General features: G+C 32.1%; 1 protein-coding gene across 2 annotated transcripts in view; it reads right to left on the bottom strand.

Annotated features, from left to right (window-relative positions):
* Nucleotides 1–14863, bottom strand: part of RNF138 (ring finger protein 138) — a 34809-nt gene continuing 19946 nt past the window's right edge. For both annotated transcript variants that reach the window (XM_019714083.2, XM_019714084.2), the window contains exons 3-8: nt 14038–14203; nt 12705–12820; nt 6663–6719; nt 5736–5847; nt 4113–4220; nt 1–2359 (exon numbers count right to left, since the gene is read on the bottom strand). In XM_019714083.2, the coding sequence (XP_019569642.2) occupies nt 2291–2359; nt 4113–4220; nt 5736–5847; nt 6663–6719; nt 12705–12820; nt 14038–14203 (628 nt within the window). In that variant the 3' untranslated portion in view covers nt 1–2290. The remainder of the gene's footprint in view (nt 2360–4112; nt 4221–5735; nt 5848–6662; nt 6720–12704; nt 12821–14037; nt 14204–14863) is intronic.

The raw sequence follows: 14863 nt of genomic DNA on the forward strand, positions 1-14863 counted from the left end.
TAGGAGAAAACCACTTTTAATTGAAAAATAAAGCAATACATCTCAAATAAGACTTTAACAACATAAGCTATAATTTGTTGAGGGAAATAGCTTTCCTAAGTGGTACTGTGAAATTTAGGTATCAGAGTATCAATACAGTTTCCCTCCTTTATCCTGACTCAGCTATAAGCATATTAAAAATAACGACTTTCTCATGAATTTAAACTGTAAATCTGTAAAGCCTTATCCCTATTCCTAATCCATTGACAAAAGGGCGGGAGATTTTAAACATTTTCATACTGAGGAGCTCCTAAATAGCAAATAAAGTCAGTATTTTCCTATGAAAAAGCTTATATGAAAGACACACAAGACTATTAATATTTAACTAATCCACAAAACTTCAAAACACAATTTCATCAAAATGATCTCTAGTACAATTTTCCTTTGAAGAAGTTCTCACACCCCAAAAGGGTTTAACTTGACATACTGGAAGTATTAACTTTGAAAGAGAGTACTAAAGTTATTGCTTTAAACTGGAAAAACCTATGTTCAAAAGTCTCTATTTCAAGAGTACCTTAAACAGCTATTCTTACAATTACACTCATGTAACTGCAGAGAAAATGTTCAAGCACAGGGTAAACATCACTCTTCTGAATGACAGAACAAAGGCATTTGTTCATTAAGATGTATGGCTTTTTTGGTGATTATTACTACCCATAAATAAAGTGATAACTGTTTGACTGAAAAAGGTTTTTATAAAACTCCACTTCCAAAATTAACATTTTTATTAAATCAAGTTAAAAAAATGTTCACTGTAGAAAAGTCAACAAGGGTTTTAAGAAAACCAAAATATACCTTTTATACAATATATGTATATATTAGCAGCAAACTACTTGAGATTTTTTTTATGTTCTTTAGTTATTTATTTTAAAGAAAGCATAAACAATGTATATTAGTATGGAATGTCAACTAATCCATCTTTCATTCTGTGATTTGGGCCTTCTAGTACAAGTTATTTTATGATTCTCATTAACGAATGCTAACAAACCCAGTTTGACTAAAAAGTAGTGAAACAGAGTGGCTGGTAGAATGTGTCTCACTACTTCTTAGTCATGCAATATCTTTGAGAACAAATGAGCACCATATAAACAGTAATTGGGTGTGTGTAAACTCAATTTTTAAGGTATGACAGCAGCCAAATAAAACACTTAACATTTGACTGTAACTTTTTTAAAATTTGGTGATATACAAAATTTTAATCAAATCAGAAAAAAACTTCAATCCCATACTGCTTATCAATTTTTTAAATCTTAATAAAAATTCTGTATATAACCTGCAAACTGCATGCATGTGTATATGTACACACACAAAAGTGTATGTATATACATACTTTTAGCTTTGACTGAATGTCTCAACTGAGATGAAGCCAAACTTCTCATTAAAATACATGTTAGAATATCCAACTGAATTACCAACTGAAAGTGTCTAATAAAAGTTTCATCTTAGCTAATCAGAAATACTGACTATTGAAACTTATGGGGCCAAAGAGCTATAATTCAGCTTCATATAATTTAGGCTTACAACTTAGTCAGCCAAACAAACAAGATTTGAAATTACAAACTGCCCGCAAAAGAAATAAATTTTTCTCTTGATATTTCCTTCTAATAGCAAAAAAAAAAAAAAAAAAAAAATCTTTACATTGAACTTTTACTTTTTAAACAGTTAAAATTATTAAAGAAATCTCACTAGTCTTCAAAAATACTAAATGGTATAATGGTATATAAATACCATGTTCTTACAGTTGAATTCTTCAGCTAGAATGTTTTTAAAAATTTCCTTTGGATTGCTTCATTTAGCACTTCAAGTCTCCATCCTGCAACTCTGATAACTGGCTCAGATTTGTTAGGATCATATCAATCACATCTTTCAGAACTTGCTACTGTGTTACCTGTGTGCAATAACATCAATGGGAGAAACTGCACCAAATTTCAAAAGCAACATTAGGAAAAAATTCAAGAATATGTAATATTAAAAAGATAAAGTACAACAGGGATTCCCTTTCACCATTACATTAATGAAATATAATTATTTTAATGCTTTTAAAGATAATGTCCTAACTTGCATTTTTTAACTTATCAAGAGGATGAAATTTTTAGATGGCCCATCTTTATTTCTTTAATTAAAAACTAAAACAATAGACTGAATTACTTTTATTAATATATACATCAGGTTATTGAAAAGGTGACTTCACGTAGTTTTCTCCTGAAAGATGGCACTTGCAGGTACAAAGATGCAGAGATCGCTACAGCCTTCAGATGTTTACTTGAAAAGATTCTTCAACAGCAGTTTGATACTGGGTTTCCTCGTCTAGCTGAAGGTTCTGGAAAGTATAACATTAACATGTCAATAGGCAAAACATACTCCATTATTCAGTATTTTGACCAACACATTACACATCTTGATACACACTACACATACTTGATATAGTTTGTTACAACATATATTATCCTTTAAATTTTAAGATTTAAACAGCTGAACTTCAATAAAAAATTAAGTTCAATTGTAATCATTTAGAAATATTTGATAAACAACAGAGAGGAAGAGCAGAGAATGAAATTTGAGAGTTATAGTGTCTTACGATTAAGTCATTAATTGAAAGTACAGTTAAGGGTAACCCACAATCATAGTGATAAATTTCGTGTCATATCTAGGTAAGAATGACAAATGTTTGAAGGTAAATTCATTTTAAAGAAAATAGCAGTTTTTGAATTAAAAGTCGAAAAATAGCTTCTTAACCATCACATGAAACTAAAAACTACAGCTCACTCAATCTTAATTATATTACTACTCTTTAACTTTAAAAATTCTATTTGCTACCATAGCGATAGATTAAAAACAAATTTAAGATAAATTAATTTTGTCTGTAATTTTTGTAGCTATAAGACCCTGTGGAAAAAATTTTAAATCTGACTTGTTACTGATAGTGTTAATTTGAATAACCCCAAAATAAAACAATGAATGTGAAAAAAGAAATTCTATTTGCTATCAATTACATCATATGGGTTTGCTTTAAGATAGGCTTCCTTTAGAAAATCTCAAATAATTAAATACATATTTTTCTGTGGCAAGGTAAAATATCTGACAATTAGATCAAAAGTGGTGTCCCAAATATAATTCTGTTTTTCCAAATATAGAGCTCTCCACAGTAACCTTTCTTACAATGAGAATTTAGGAATACTCTACAATTACCTCATAAAAATGCTAACGTAAGAGTAGACATGAATTTTACATATATTTGAATCGTTATTCTGAAATAGTATGACTAAAACATGCAAATTCCACAAAATAAACATTTATCAAGAATGATGTAATTTCAACATTGAAAGGCAGAGAAAAATGTAAATTCTGTTCATGTCTTTGTCAGAATTGCATATGCCTATGTTTACCTAAACCTGAAAACAAGTATCAGCCATTTTTTGTCAGAATTAATCTTAGTTTTAATTCAATAAAGTTGAATGAAATGCAATTTCACAATTAATAAAACAAGAGCCATCATCTAAAGAAATTATCATGAAACATTTGGGAGGTAGAAATTAACCCCATGTTTTGCTTTGGGGATCCATTTTTATATTACATTAACTTTCCTCATTCACCCTAGTATTAAAAGCAGTCAGCTGAGGCCAGAATCTATCATTCAACCTGGCTTTACTTGATAATTAAGCACCCTCATTTTAAAAAAATGTATCTCACATGCTAGATATGAGATCTATTAAAGTGAGTTTACAAGCAACCTACACTACATGAAAAATACATCCTACTTCATCTGTTGTATCAATTTTACTTCTTTAGCAGTTAATTTTCCCTTATACAGTTTTCATGTAAATCATTATTTTGTTAATCTGAGGGTTTGCTCTTTCTCTATTAACTATCTTTCTAGTACAAGAGGAGAATAGTAAATTCAACTTTTACCACTTTCACAAACCAAAATTTACCTATATTATTATAAAAACAACAGAACTTGCTCTGTAACCAGTATGATACCACAGGTTTCCTCAAAACTCAAGTCTAGATTGAAAAAGCTAATTTATTAAATATTTGAACAGTATTATCTTAATTTTGAAGAATTCACTTACCACAAATTCTCCATAATCAAACTGATGTCTTTGATTTAGATGACTAACAAAATTTCTAGTGATCTGGCTAGGATCTCCCCATGGAAGAGACACACAAATAGGACACGTCTACAAGAAACAATGTTTTAAATAAAAACAATGAAAATAATAAAATATTGTAATATTGAAGATATTAAAGCACAGGCTTGTATTACTGAAAACACCTACATGGAAAGCATTTCTAAGGGTCAAATTCCATGACTAGATCATTTCCCAACCAAATTACCTTAGATAAATTACACTAATCTAACACAACACAATAAAAAGAGAGACCTTACACATTCTATTACTTACACCTCCAATTACACAACTGTTTCAACAGAAACACATCCAGCCTTTAGTAATACCAATTGCAATGGTAGTTATCATTAACCAGTATGTAATCTCATTTGAGCCACACAATAGCTGTGACATAATTATTATAAGCTTTTTTCATTTATAAGTAAAACGTTAAGTGTAGTAAACTTTTAAATTGCATCCTTAAGGTTTTAAATGAAGTACATCTTAAAAAGTGAATGGATGACACACTGAAATGAAATAAAAAGGAACTTGAGTAATTGGACTCTAGCCAAAGTTTATGCTATACTGAATATAATAATACAGAACAAAAATTTGCTAATGCAATATAAAACAAATAAAATCTCCTAAATATGAGGGTTTTCCAAGAAACATCTTTGGTACTGTATTTGTTTATGTAACAGTAACTGACCCTGTCCTCAGGAGCAAAGTCAGTGGCGTCCCTTAGTGCAATGAGAGTCTTAAGGGCATCCTCAATAGTTACTGACGATTCTTTCACAATTTTTCTAGTACATCCACTAAAACTGCTTAGAAAGATCTACAATTCTCATTTTATTTACATTTTTCTTCCATTCTTATTTTTGAAGAAAATATTTATATATCAAAATGTACAACTAAAAGGGAAGTATCTCTTCCAGCTCAGTTTCTCCTGTTTCATCCACAGCTGAAATCACTTACCTGTGAAACTCATGTTCCAAATGAGAAGTTGTAGGATCATTAACACAAGGTTGGAATCCTGCACTCTGCACTATCTCCTTCACTTATCAAAAAGGTCACACAACTTTCTTACAAAATGGCATCAAAAAGGTACATAGGCATCAAAAAGAAAGTAAGTCTTTTCCTTCCTTGCTATATGAATTTATATACTAGATTCTGCAAGGATACAACTAAAAATACCCACTGACTTTATTCTTTCTTATAATTTTTACCTACAGCAGATCCACCTGACCAGATCGAGCTGACTGCATCCTACAGACCAAAAAGCTGAGAAGCTCTAGAGAGTTAGGTTTTGCCACTCCACAGCAATGAGTCCCCAGTTCACCTTTCATTACTTCACTCTTCTTCAGACTATTCTCCTACATTATGAGCCTCACAATAAGCATCTCCCTTTTTATAAGTGAGTTACTAGAATTTTAAATGTCTCATTTTGCTTCATGATCATCATTTGCTGACAAAAATCTACATTAATGCCCCATCGAAATTTAAATCAAGTACCTTCCCCTGTTGTACACATGAAATGGAGCAGCATACTTTAAGCAGAAGACTGTCTTAAACACATGTACTTACCACAGGAACTATCTGAAATAGGTGATTACTGTTACAGTGATCCAGTAAACGCTGTCTCGTAAAATTCGATTCTTGACACAACGGACACTTAAAGGTAGGATGCCCAGAAGAACTATAAAATAATTTTAAATACAGTATACTTAATTTGAAATCACAACATAGGAATAATGCTCTTCTATTTTTTGACAAATTTACTGTTTCCTTTTTAAAAAGTTAGACTATTCAAAGATTCTCTAATTTTGAAAAACACTAATGTTTCCAAAAATAATCTACAACAAATGTTTCCAAACAATCTCAGGCTACAGTACTGTTAGTATCTCAGTAAATTTTTTCATAATGCCTCTAAGCCAAAACAAAAACAAACCTAGCGGTTCCATGTAGTAAGGAGTTAGGTCCAAACAACTTAATTTAGTCATCCGTGTGAGGCCAACAGATGTCACTGTATGTACCTTGAAAGCTGTAATAATTCTAGTTTGGAAACCCTCTGTCTACAAGCTTAATTTTGAAAAGACTTCCATCAATATATCTTCCATCTATCCCTGTGTCTAGGAATCTAACATGCAAAATTCCTAGGAAAAGTGTAAAACAAATGCATTGATCATCAGAATGATCAAGATCCCAAAACATTTTGGGTTTTAATATCACTAGGTTTTAATACCTCTGAATTTCAACCAGGGAGGGTTCTATTGACAATTCTACCTAAATTATGCATGGAAGGAACCTGACCACAATGCAAGAGGATAGCTAAAAACTCTTCTAATTTAATGTGATCCGTAAAAGCAGCAACTGCCTCATTTACATCTAAACTACTAAATTCTAGCATTATGTCTGGTGATTTAACTGAATAAAAAAATTTTAATTTAAAAATCTATTATTATAAAGTGACAGATATTATTTACTAAAGTAGTAGAATTTCCAAAAGCTTACCTTGTATTCTCTTGATAAGTTTCTATGTTATCAGATGTGGATGTTTCACTCCTATTACTTAAGAAGCACAGGGTGGTAAAGTTACTATGTCAAATAATAAAGCACATTATAGATTCATTAACTTGAATTGCTGATGAAGAAGACTAGTCTGAATTTGTTTTAAAGCCCTGAACTTTACATAGTTCTGTACAATAAAATAATGATGGCATTAAGTACTTTTCAAATAAATTCTGATAAGAAAACTGCTTATGTCCTTATTCATGTCCTTTAAAAATAATTTAAGCAGCTACAAAAATACAGAAAATACAGAATTTTGCAGAAATATATTTAATCTACAGCATGATAACATTTCCCCAGGTCCTAATTTAGACTTTCAAATTAAGACTATCTCTAACTCTAACCAGGCTAGTAAGTTTTTTTGTTTTGTTTTGTTTTCATTTTTATTGGGGAATATTGGGAAACACTGTGTTTTTCCAGGACCCACCAGCTCCAACTCTAGTCGTTGGTTTCAATCTAGTTGTGGAGGGCGCAGCTCACTGGCCCATGTTCAATTCCATGTGGGAATTAAACCGGCGATGTTGGTGTTATGAGCACTGCACTCTAACCACTGAGCAACTTAGCCACCCAGGTTAGTAAGTTTTTAAATGCTGGGATAGACTCAAGAATTTCCAAACTTTTTGATTTGTAACTAGACATGGTTTAAAATTATGGCCTCCAAAATCGAGTAGGTTTAAGAAAACATTTGAATGTTCATTATGTTTATTTTCCAAAAAGGAACAAGGCTCGCCAACATTTAACATATAAAACAACTTGACATCCTCATTTGGAGCCCATGCTGGAGTCATGTGGCATATGCAGTATCAAAGGGATCCTAAGGGAAGAGTGGGCTTTCTATACAGGGACTGTCATTTACACATTACAGAATTTCATCAATGTAGTCAATTTTATAAAAACAAGGCCTTTCAATAGGAGAAATGTTAAAATAGAAATGATAAGTAGTAAACAAAACAAAAACCCTACCACACAGATTTGCTTATCTCAATACCAGAGTTAAAAGAGTTGCTAAACTTAAAAACCTGGTTATTGATTTTTCTTTTCCAAAACAACAAGCAGCACAGCCTCTCCCTCCCCTCCACATCCAAGGATTTCAAATCTGCAGACTCAACCAACTGTGAATTGAAAATATTTTGGGGGAAAAAATCCCAGGAAGTTTGAAAAAGCAAAACTTGAATTTGCCACACACTGAGCACTAAGCTGAATCCATGCAATGAAATGATGTGTCGGCAGTCTGTGCAGCCTATATGCAAATACTTTAGGTTGTATGCAAATACTATGCCGTTTTAGGTAAGGAACTAGAGCATCCTCAGATTGTGGTGTCCAGTGCAGGTCCTGGAACCAATCTCCCTATCAGATGCGCTTTCCTTTTTGAATTTTCTTTTTCTGGTTTGTTTTTCCTAATAAAGCTACCTTCAACAAGGTACATTTAGTGTAAAGATACCCTTCCGATGATAGCTCCCTTCTGTGAAGATAACAATGTTATCGCTCCACACTGTTCTATGCCGGCTAAGCAGGAGACTATTAAACCACTATTTTGTACTTTTCTAACAGATATCATCCTGTCTCTTGAGGTAAAGATGGTATTTTAACAATGTGGAGACTAAAAACTTCTTTTTAAAAGAAACTCAAACTATAGTTTTGTTACAAAAAACAGTTATGTCACTTTTTTAAAAAAATCTCAGATCTATACATTTAAACTTCATAACAGATTTTTCTACTGTTTTAAAATTGTATGCCTTTTAAAAATATTAATAACTTTTGATTGGTTTGTGGGAAGACATATAACATCATCAGGAAAGACGGGATCGAAAATTTAGTAATCTCAATCTCTGACATATTTCCTCCAATTTGATCTACTTTTTTTTGTGTGTGTGCTTAGGTAGGTATATTTTGCAACCATAATAGTTATCAAAACCAAGTATCAAAGTAAAGTGACCTTAGATCCAAATCTTTGCATTACTATATCACAGTGTTAAACTAAATTTTACAAATTTCAGAAAGCATAATCAACAATACTGTTTTCAGTAAAAGTGTTAACAAAACTTTAAGAATAAAAATGTTTATACCATTAGGTAAAACAAAACTTATTTTTAAAGAAACTTTTTCAACTTTATTTCACTTAAATTTTGCATGTTTTATAATGTACATGAAGTATCAATACTGTAAAATACATGCAGAGTTTTTAATTAAACACATATACGGGGAGTACATGCTCAAATTGTTTTCACAGGTCAGGTATGAAATCACAAAACTTCTGATTTAATATCAAAGTTAATGTCTTTTTTAAAGGCTTTCTCCCTTTTACCGCCTACTACAATTCTCTATTTCCCATTATTACTCTCATTATCATCATCCTAGTCCTTTCTAATCATCCTGTATCATGCCTGGGCTACTACTGGTAGTCTACTTTACTCCAGAAATACATGTATGGGTTCAACAATAGAAAATCTATTACAGACACCATAATATCAATTAAAAAAAAAAAGGCATGACCATTTTATCTGATACAGAGAAAATAGTCAATAAAATTCAATGTCCATAATGGAAACAAATACAAAAAAAAAGCTTTGATCACCCACAATGCTTTTAAAAATATAAATATCTAGACTCTAGATATCAATATCTGGGAAAGAATCCAGATATATACATATATAAATTTTTAATTCCATAAAATATTTTGATTTAAGTAGAACCGTTTAATGGGGAAATCTCTAGGGCTGTACTTCAAAGACCTTCATGTGAGGGGTGTAAATGCCTAATCATTATGTTGTTCTGTACACCTGAAACTAATAAAAAAATTAAATTAAATTTAAAAAAAAGACCTCCAGTATAGGCTATCACATGACTTATTGCAATTTATTAAAACTTTTCTTTCAGGGGCTTTTCTCTGATATTCTGGCTTACTCTAGGTGTGGTGATAGAATGGACAAGATGTGTACTGTCAGGCAGTTCTCCATGAAGATTATTTCTAGCAGTTAAGCTTTTGATAAATACTTTATTTTGGAGAATTTAAAGTTTCTACTATATGTCAAGTAACTGGAGAGCAGACAGATTGCTGATTAAGAGTAGGTCCATCTGCTATAGTTAATAGTTAGCTGAGGAGGCCTTGGTGGCATCTTACGAAGATTCATTACTTAATAAAGACCTCTCTGTAGCAAATTTAAAGGACCACCTCAGAGTAGAGCCTGTGTTTTCTTAGAATACAGATACAGTATAACATAGATTATTCTTATCTGTTCCATGATGCCATCACCCTGAATTTAAGATTTCCCCATTGACCGACTGCATCCCTTTTCAACTGCCCTCTCCACAGTTTTTGTCCTCCAAATTCTGGTTCTACTTCCTCCCCTCCCGTTTTCAGTAGACCTAGAGTATAGCACTATACTTTGTGATTTCCTATAACCTTCTCACATAGTGTACCCAATACCCTACTCTATGAAAACTGTCCCTTTACTAAATTCTCACACTACCAAATTTGAGCATCTTACCTGTTTTCTCCCAAGATCCTCACTATATTCTGGCTTCTTATAGTTCCTACCATTTTTTTCAAACCTTCTTTTCCTTCCTTCACCAATTTCCTTACTAAAAATTCATATACAAACTCAATTTTTCCATTGCAATTAGAATTTTGCATTGGATATAAATATGAATAAGACTAAGAAGCCCATTCTAGATTTAAAAAAAGTTATATAAATAAACAAATATAATGAAGTATTAGAGGGCCTAGTTGGTACACAAAGAACAGTTCTATTAAGGGGAAGAAATTCTAGAGGTTAGGAAAGATTTCACGGAGTAGCTAATATTTGGTCTAAGTCTTTAAAGAGAAAAGAAAGTCCACCAGCTGGCAAAATGTGGGTTAGGGTGGTAGGGAAAAGGAGTACTACTGGTAGAAGTATGGCAGTGAGGGGATGATGATGACAATGATTAAAAACTAACATTTACCAAACAAGGTACTATTCAATATGCTTTACCTGTATTATTAACCTATTTACTGACTCCCAACCCAATGAGGTGCTAATAGTATCTTCATCATGCCACTTTTAAAAAACAGATGAGAAAACTAGGTACTACTTCTTGCCAAAGTCATACAATTAGTAAGTGACAGAGTCTGGGACCTAGGACCTAGAGTCTAGCGCCAAGACTTCTTTTTAACAACTAAGTTATATTGCTTCTCAAGGATGGCAAAGATATAACGCAAATAATTCAACATGGTTAAGGCATATGATGTAATGATGGGAAGTCAAGAAAGAGAAAGGCTAAAAAGAAAAAGGCAAGTGTCAGATCGGAAAGAGCTTTAGAACAAGAAGTTTTGTCTTATAAATCAGTTGTGAGATTTTAGATAATGGAACCTCTTCAGAATCTTGACATCTCTCTCCAGAAAAATGCCTATAAACAAAAATTTGGCAATTTAGGTAGTTTAGAGCCCTTACTGACCCATGGAACCCTGGATAAGAAACACTGTTGTGGAGCCATGGAAGTCACCAACAAGCTATAGGGAGGATAAAAGAACAGGGAGAAAGAAATCAGACTTGTACTTCTGAAATATCACTTTAACAACAGTATATAGGACATACTAGAGGACTACCACCTAAAGGACTATTATAATATTTCAAGGGAGAGATAATGAGGGCTTGAGCTAGGGAAGTGGCAACAGGGATAGAAGAAAAGCACAGATGAGAAATACTGCTATTCGGAATCAATAGTACCTATAACCAATTGGATCTGAAGACTTAAGAAGGCCTGTCTCCTGAGAAGAAAATTCAGTCATTTAACAGGCAGTGATTGCACAAATCATATATAGTAGGAACATGAGTAATTTCAATATAGAAGTACAATAAAAAACGCATAAGAGATAAAGGAACCAGAGGAGATTAAAAAAAAATATTACAAGATATGAGTAAAAGAGACCAATTTCATCCAATGACACTAAGTCAAGTAAAATGAGAATGTAAAAGGATTTTGCAGACTAGACAATCAGAAAATTACTAAAGACCTTTACTAGAATAGTTTCAACTGAGAAGTAAATAGGGAAGAAGCCTGATTGTATAAGTGGTTAAATTACCCAAAATTAGCAACATGTGAAATGAAATGCTGCTAAAATAAAATCGTAGAGTCTCTGCTCAACCTTCTGTCTCCTGGAAGCCTTTCTATAATTCTACCTATAATGCCTTTCCTTACACAATTGTATGTGTGCTTGCTATTGAGTTTTTTAAAATTGAACACTTCATTGTTAGGTATACATGCATGGGTGGTAATACTATAAAGAAAAGCAAAGAAATAACGTAAAGAAAAGGATAGTGGTTATCTCTGGGCATATGGAATTCAGCTGGGCATGGGCTCAGAGGGAGATTCTAAGGTCCTGAAAATGTTCTATTTTTTCACCTGGGTTAGTGGGTAACTGGCTATATCTATCACTATTTTTTAAACCACATATTTATTTTGGCCATTGTTCTGTATAAAATACATTTCATTAAAATGTCTAACATACAGAAATCTGAGACAAGATACAAATCAAGCCAAAACCTAGTTTTTAAAAAATTGAGACTAAAATAGAACTAAGAATTTTACAATACCAGGTCTCACTTTTACATGACATTTTATTATCATTGTAAAAATCTCAAAGAATTTTAAATAGGAAAAAAAAGACTCTAGCTTGCAAATACATTACTGAAAGTGATTTTCTCTAGTTTTTAAATAATTTGTTGCAAAAAAAATAGCCTTCAATTCTCAAGTCTTTTTATTTAAAAAGTGTAGATTTTTCTGAAAATGATTTTTAAATAACATAGCTTAAGTATATCATGAAGTTGATTTCCCAGTTGCAATCTTACATGTATCAAACAAACTTTTGAATACACAAATGATATAGTTCTCATATCATTCTACTTTAAAAATACAGACACACACAGCAAAAAACACCTTATCATATAATTCCCAAAACAATTTCCATTTCATCTATAAAAATTATCTTTTTAAAATATTGCTTACCTGTTTCCTACTGAATCTTGAGAGATCTGAAAGTTTGGAATGATAGCAGAAACACCATATTCATCTTGATACTTCTTACAAGATTTGTAATGATGTCTCATGCGATAGAATTTAATCTGTAAATTATTGATTGAAATGGAATGTGACTTTCAAATAGAAATAAGATGAGACAGTCTATAAGCATAAAATGATAAAAACAGATAACTAAATATTCCATTTAAATAAAGTTTTTTTAAAAAAGTAAATGATTCTTAAGTAGGAGTTGACAATAGGTAATAAATGTCTGTCCATTAGACACAGAGACAATGGGGAAGGGTCCACCTGTCTGTAAACTCACTGCAAAAAATATATGCAATATATATGCAAAAAGTTAACAAATAATTTCATACTTTAAACAATATTACTAATAATAGAAAAGAAAAGTACCATGAGGCTGTCTCATGGTATTGGACATTTCTTTATTCTTTATCTACTGCAACCTGGCAGTTAGAAAGCACTTTAAAAATTAGTTCTCAGGTTAACAATTGGAACATTTTTCCAGTTTCTCAGAGAAGAATAGAGCCAAAATCTCTCTTGTATTTTCCAGCTTCACCTCATTGCCCTGTCAGTTAACACCCTCAAAAAGGTGGAAAAGCAAATCTGACTTGTGTGAATGCACGAGCTAGCAACTAGTTTTACTCAGTGACTTTATTAGCTGTTTGAAAAAGTAGCTGCAATAAATCCATAAACACATGTATATATTCAAAGCCTAACCACCTTTTATCATTTCACTCCCTCTCCACATGACAGAACAGTAAAATCCAGATTGCAGAATTAATGCTAATTATTTGCCAATACCTGACTTTCCCATTTGTTCCTTAAAGCTTAAGCAGTCTTCTGAAAAATATTTTGTGATTTCTTAGATAAACACATTAATAAACAAGTAAAGAGGGCAACCAGTGAGTTCCTTGACTACATAAATCCATTTAGCCCATTTCTATGAGCAAAAGTGCAATATCACCATCAGAAAAAATATTTAAGGGTTGAATTTGTACCAGAATGGGGTATGAGTTAAATGCCGGTTTGCTTATTTAGTTCATTTAGTAGGTAATAAATGATTACTTTGAGAAAAAACCATGCTAAATATTATGGTGAATTCAGAGACTGTACCTTTCAGTGTCTGTTCTCAATAAGTTTATTATCTAGATCTATAGCCACAGATTTTTTTGTCATTTTCTATCCAATTTCCAACCTAAATAACTTTTTTCTTTAAAACAGCACCAAGAAATTTCAGACAGGATTTTCAGAGTAAACATTTGACTTTCAAAGAAGAGCTATGTCACCTTTACTCTACCTGTTTTGCACAGCATCTGCAGCTACCAGAAAACTTCCTCATGATATTTTCAAGGTCTAAGGCCCGTTCAGGACATGCTCTCTCTCTTCTAGTCACATTTCCACGACAGAGGGGACAATGTATTCCGCTTTCTCTCATTGCAGTCAGGAAACATTTTCTACAGAAACTAACCAAACATTTGTGACGTGTTAACTACAGAAAAAAAGCAGTCTTTTCATTAAACACAAATAAGCAGTTACGGATATGTATTCATGCTAAATGAATTAGGCTATTCACATGTACATAAATCTCTGAATTTTAAAAACTATATGTGTATTTTTCAGAGTGTAAGAATAATAACAGGACTAGATGGAAAAATAAAAGAAACTACATTCAAGTCAGCTTTACATTTTTTAACAGAATATATAAAAAGTCAATATTAATATTACAGAACATTATCAGAGGAGGCAGGGTACAAAGGAATGACGGGATCTTATCCTAACTGTGTCATTTAGCAGCTGTGTGATCTCAGGAAACACTTAACACCAAACTAAATCTCCATTTCCTCCCCTTATAAAATGAAAGAATGTACTATATCGGCTTTTGTCTCAAAGTGATGTACTTCAAGATGTTCCACAGGATATGAATATGTTCCACAGGTCTACTACAGAACAGCACACAAACTGATTTGGAAAATTCTAGGATAAACAAAGTTAATAAGGTTTCTCTGCTAAGAAAAACATACGTGTTGCCTAAACTTATGCAGTCAGGAAATATGAATTTCCCACCACAGTGTAAAATGGAACATAATTTGAGAAATATTTAAGAACCATTCCAGCTCTAAACA

The sequence above is a fragment of the Rhinolophus sinicus genome, linkage group LG09 (assembly GCF_036562045.2).
Source record: "Rhinolophus sinicus isolate RSC01 linkage group LG09, ASM3656204v1, whole genome shotgun sequence".
NCBI lineage: Eukaryota > Metazoa > Chordata > Mammalia > Chiroptera > Rhinolophidae > Rhinolophus > Rhinolophus sinicus.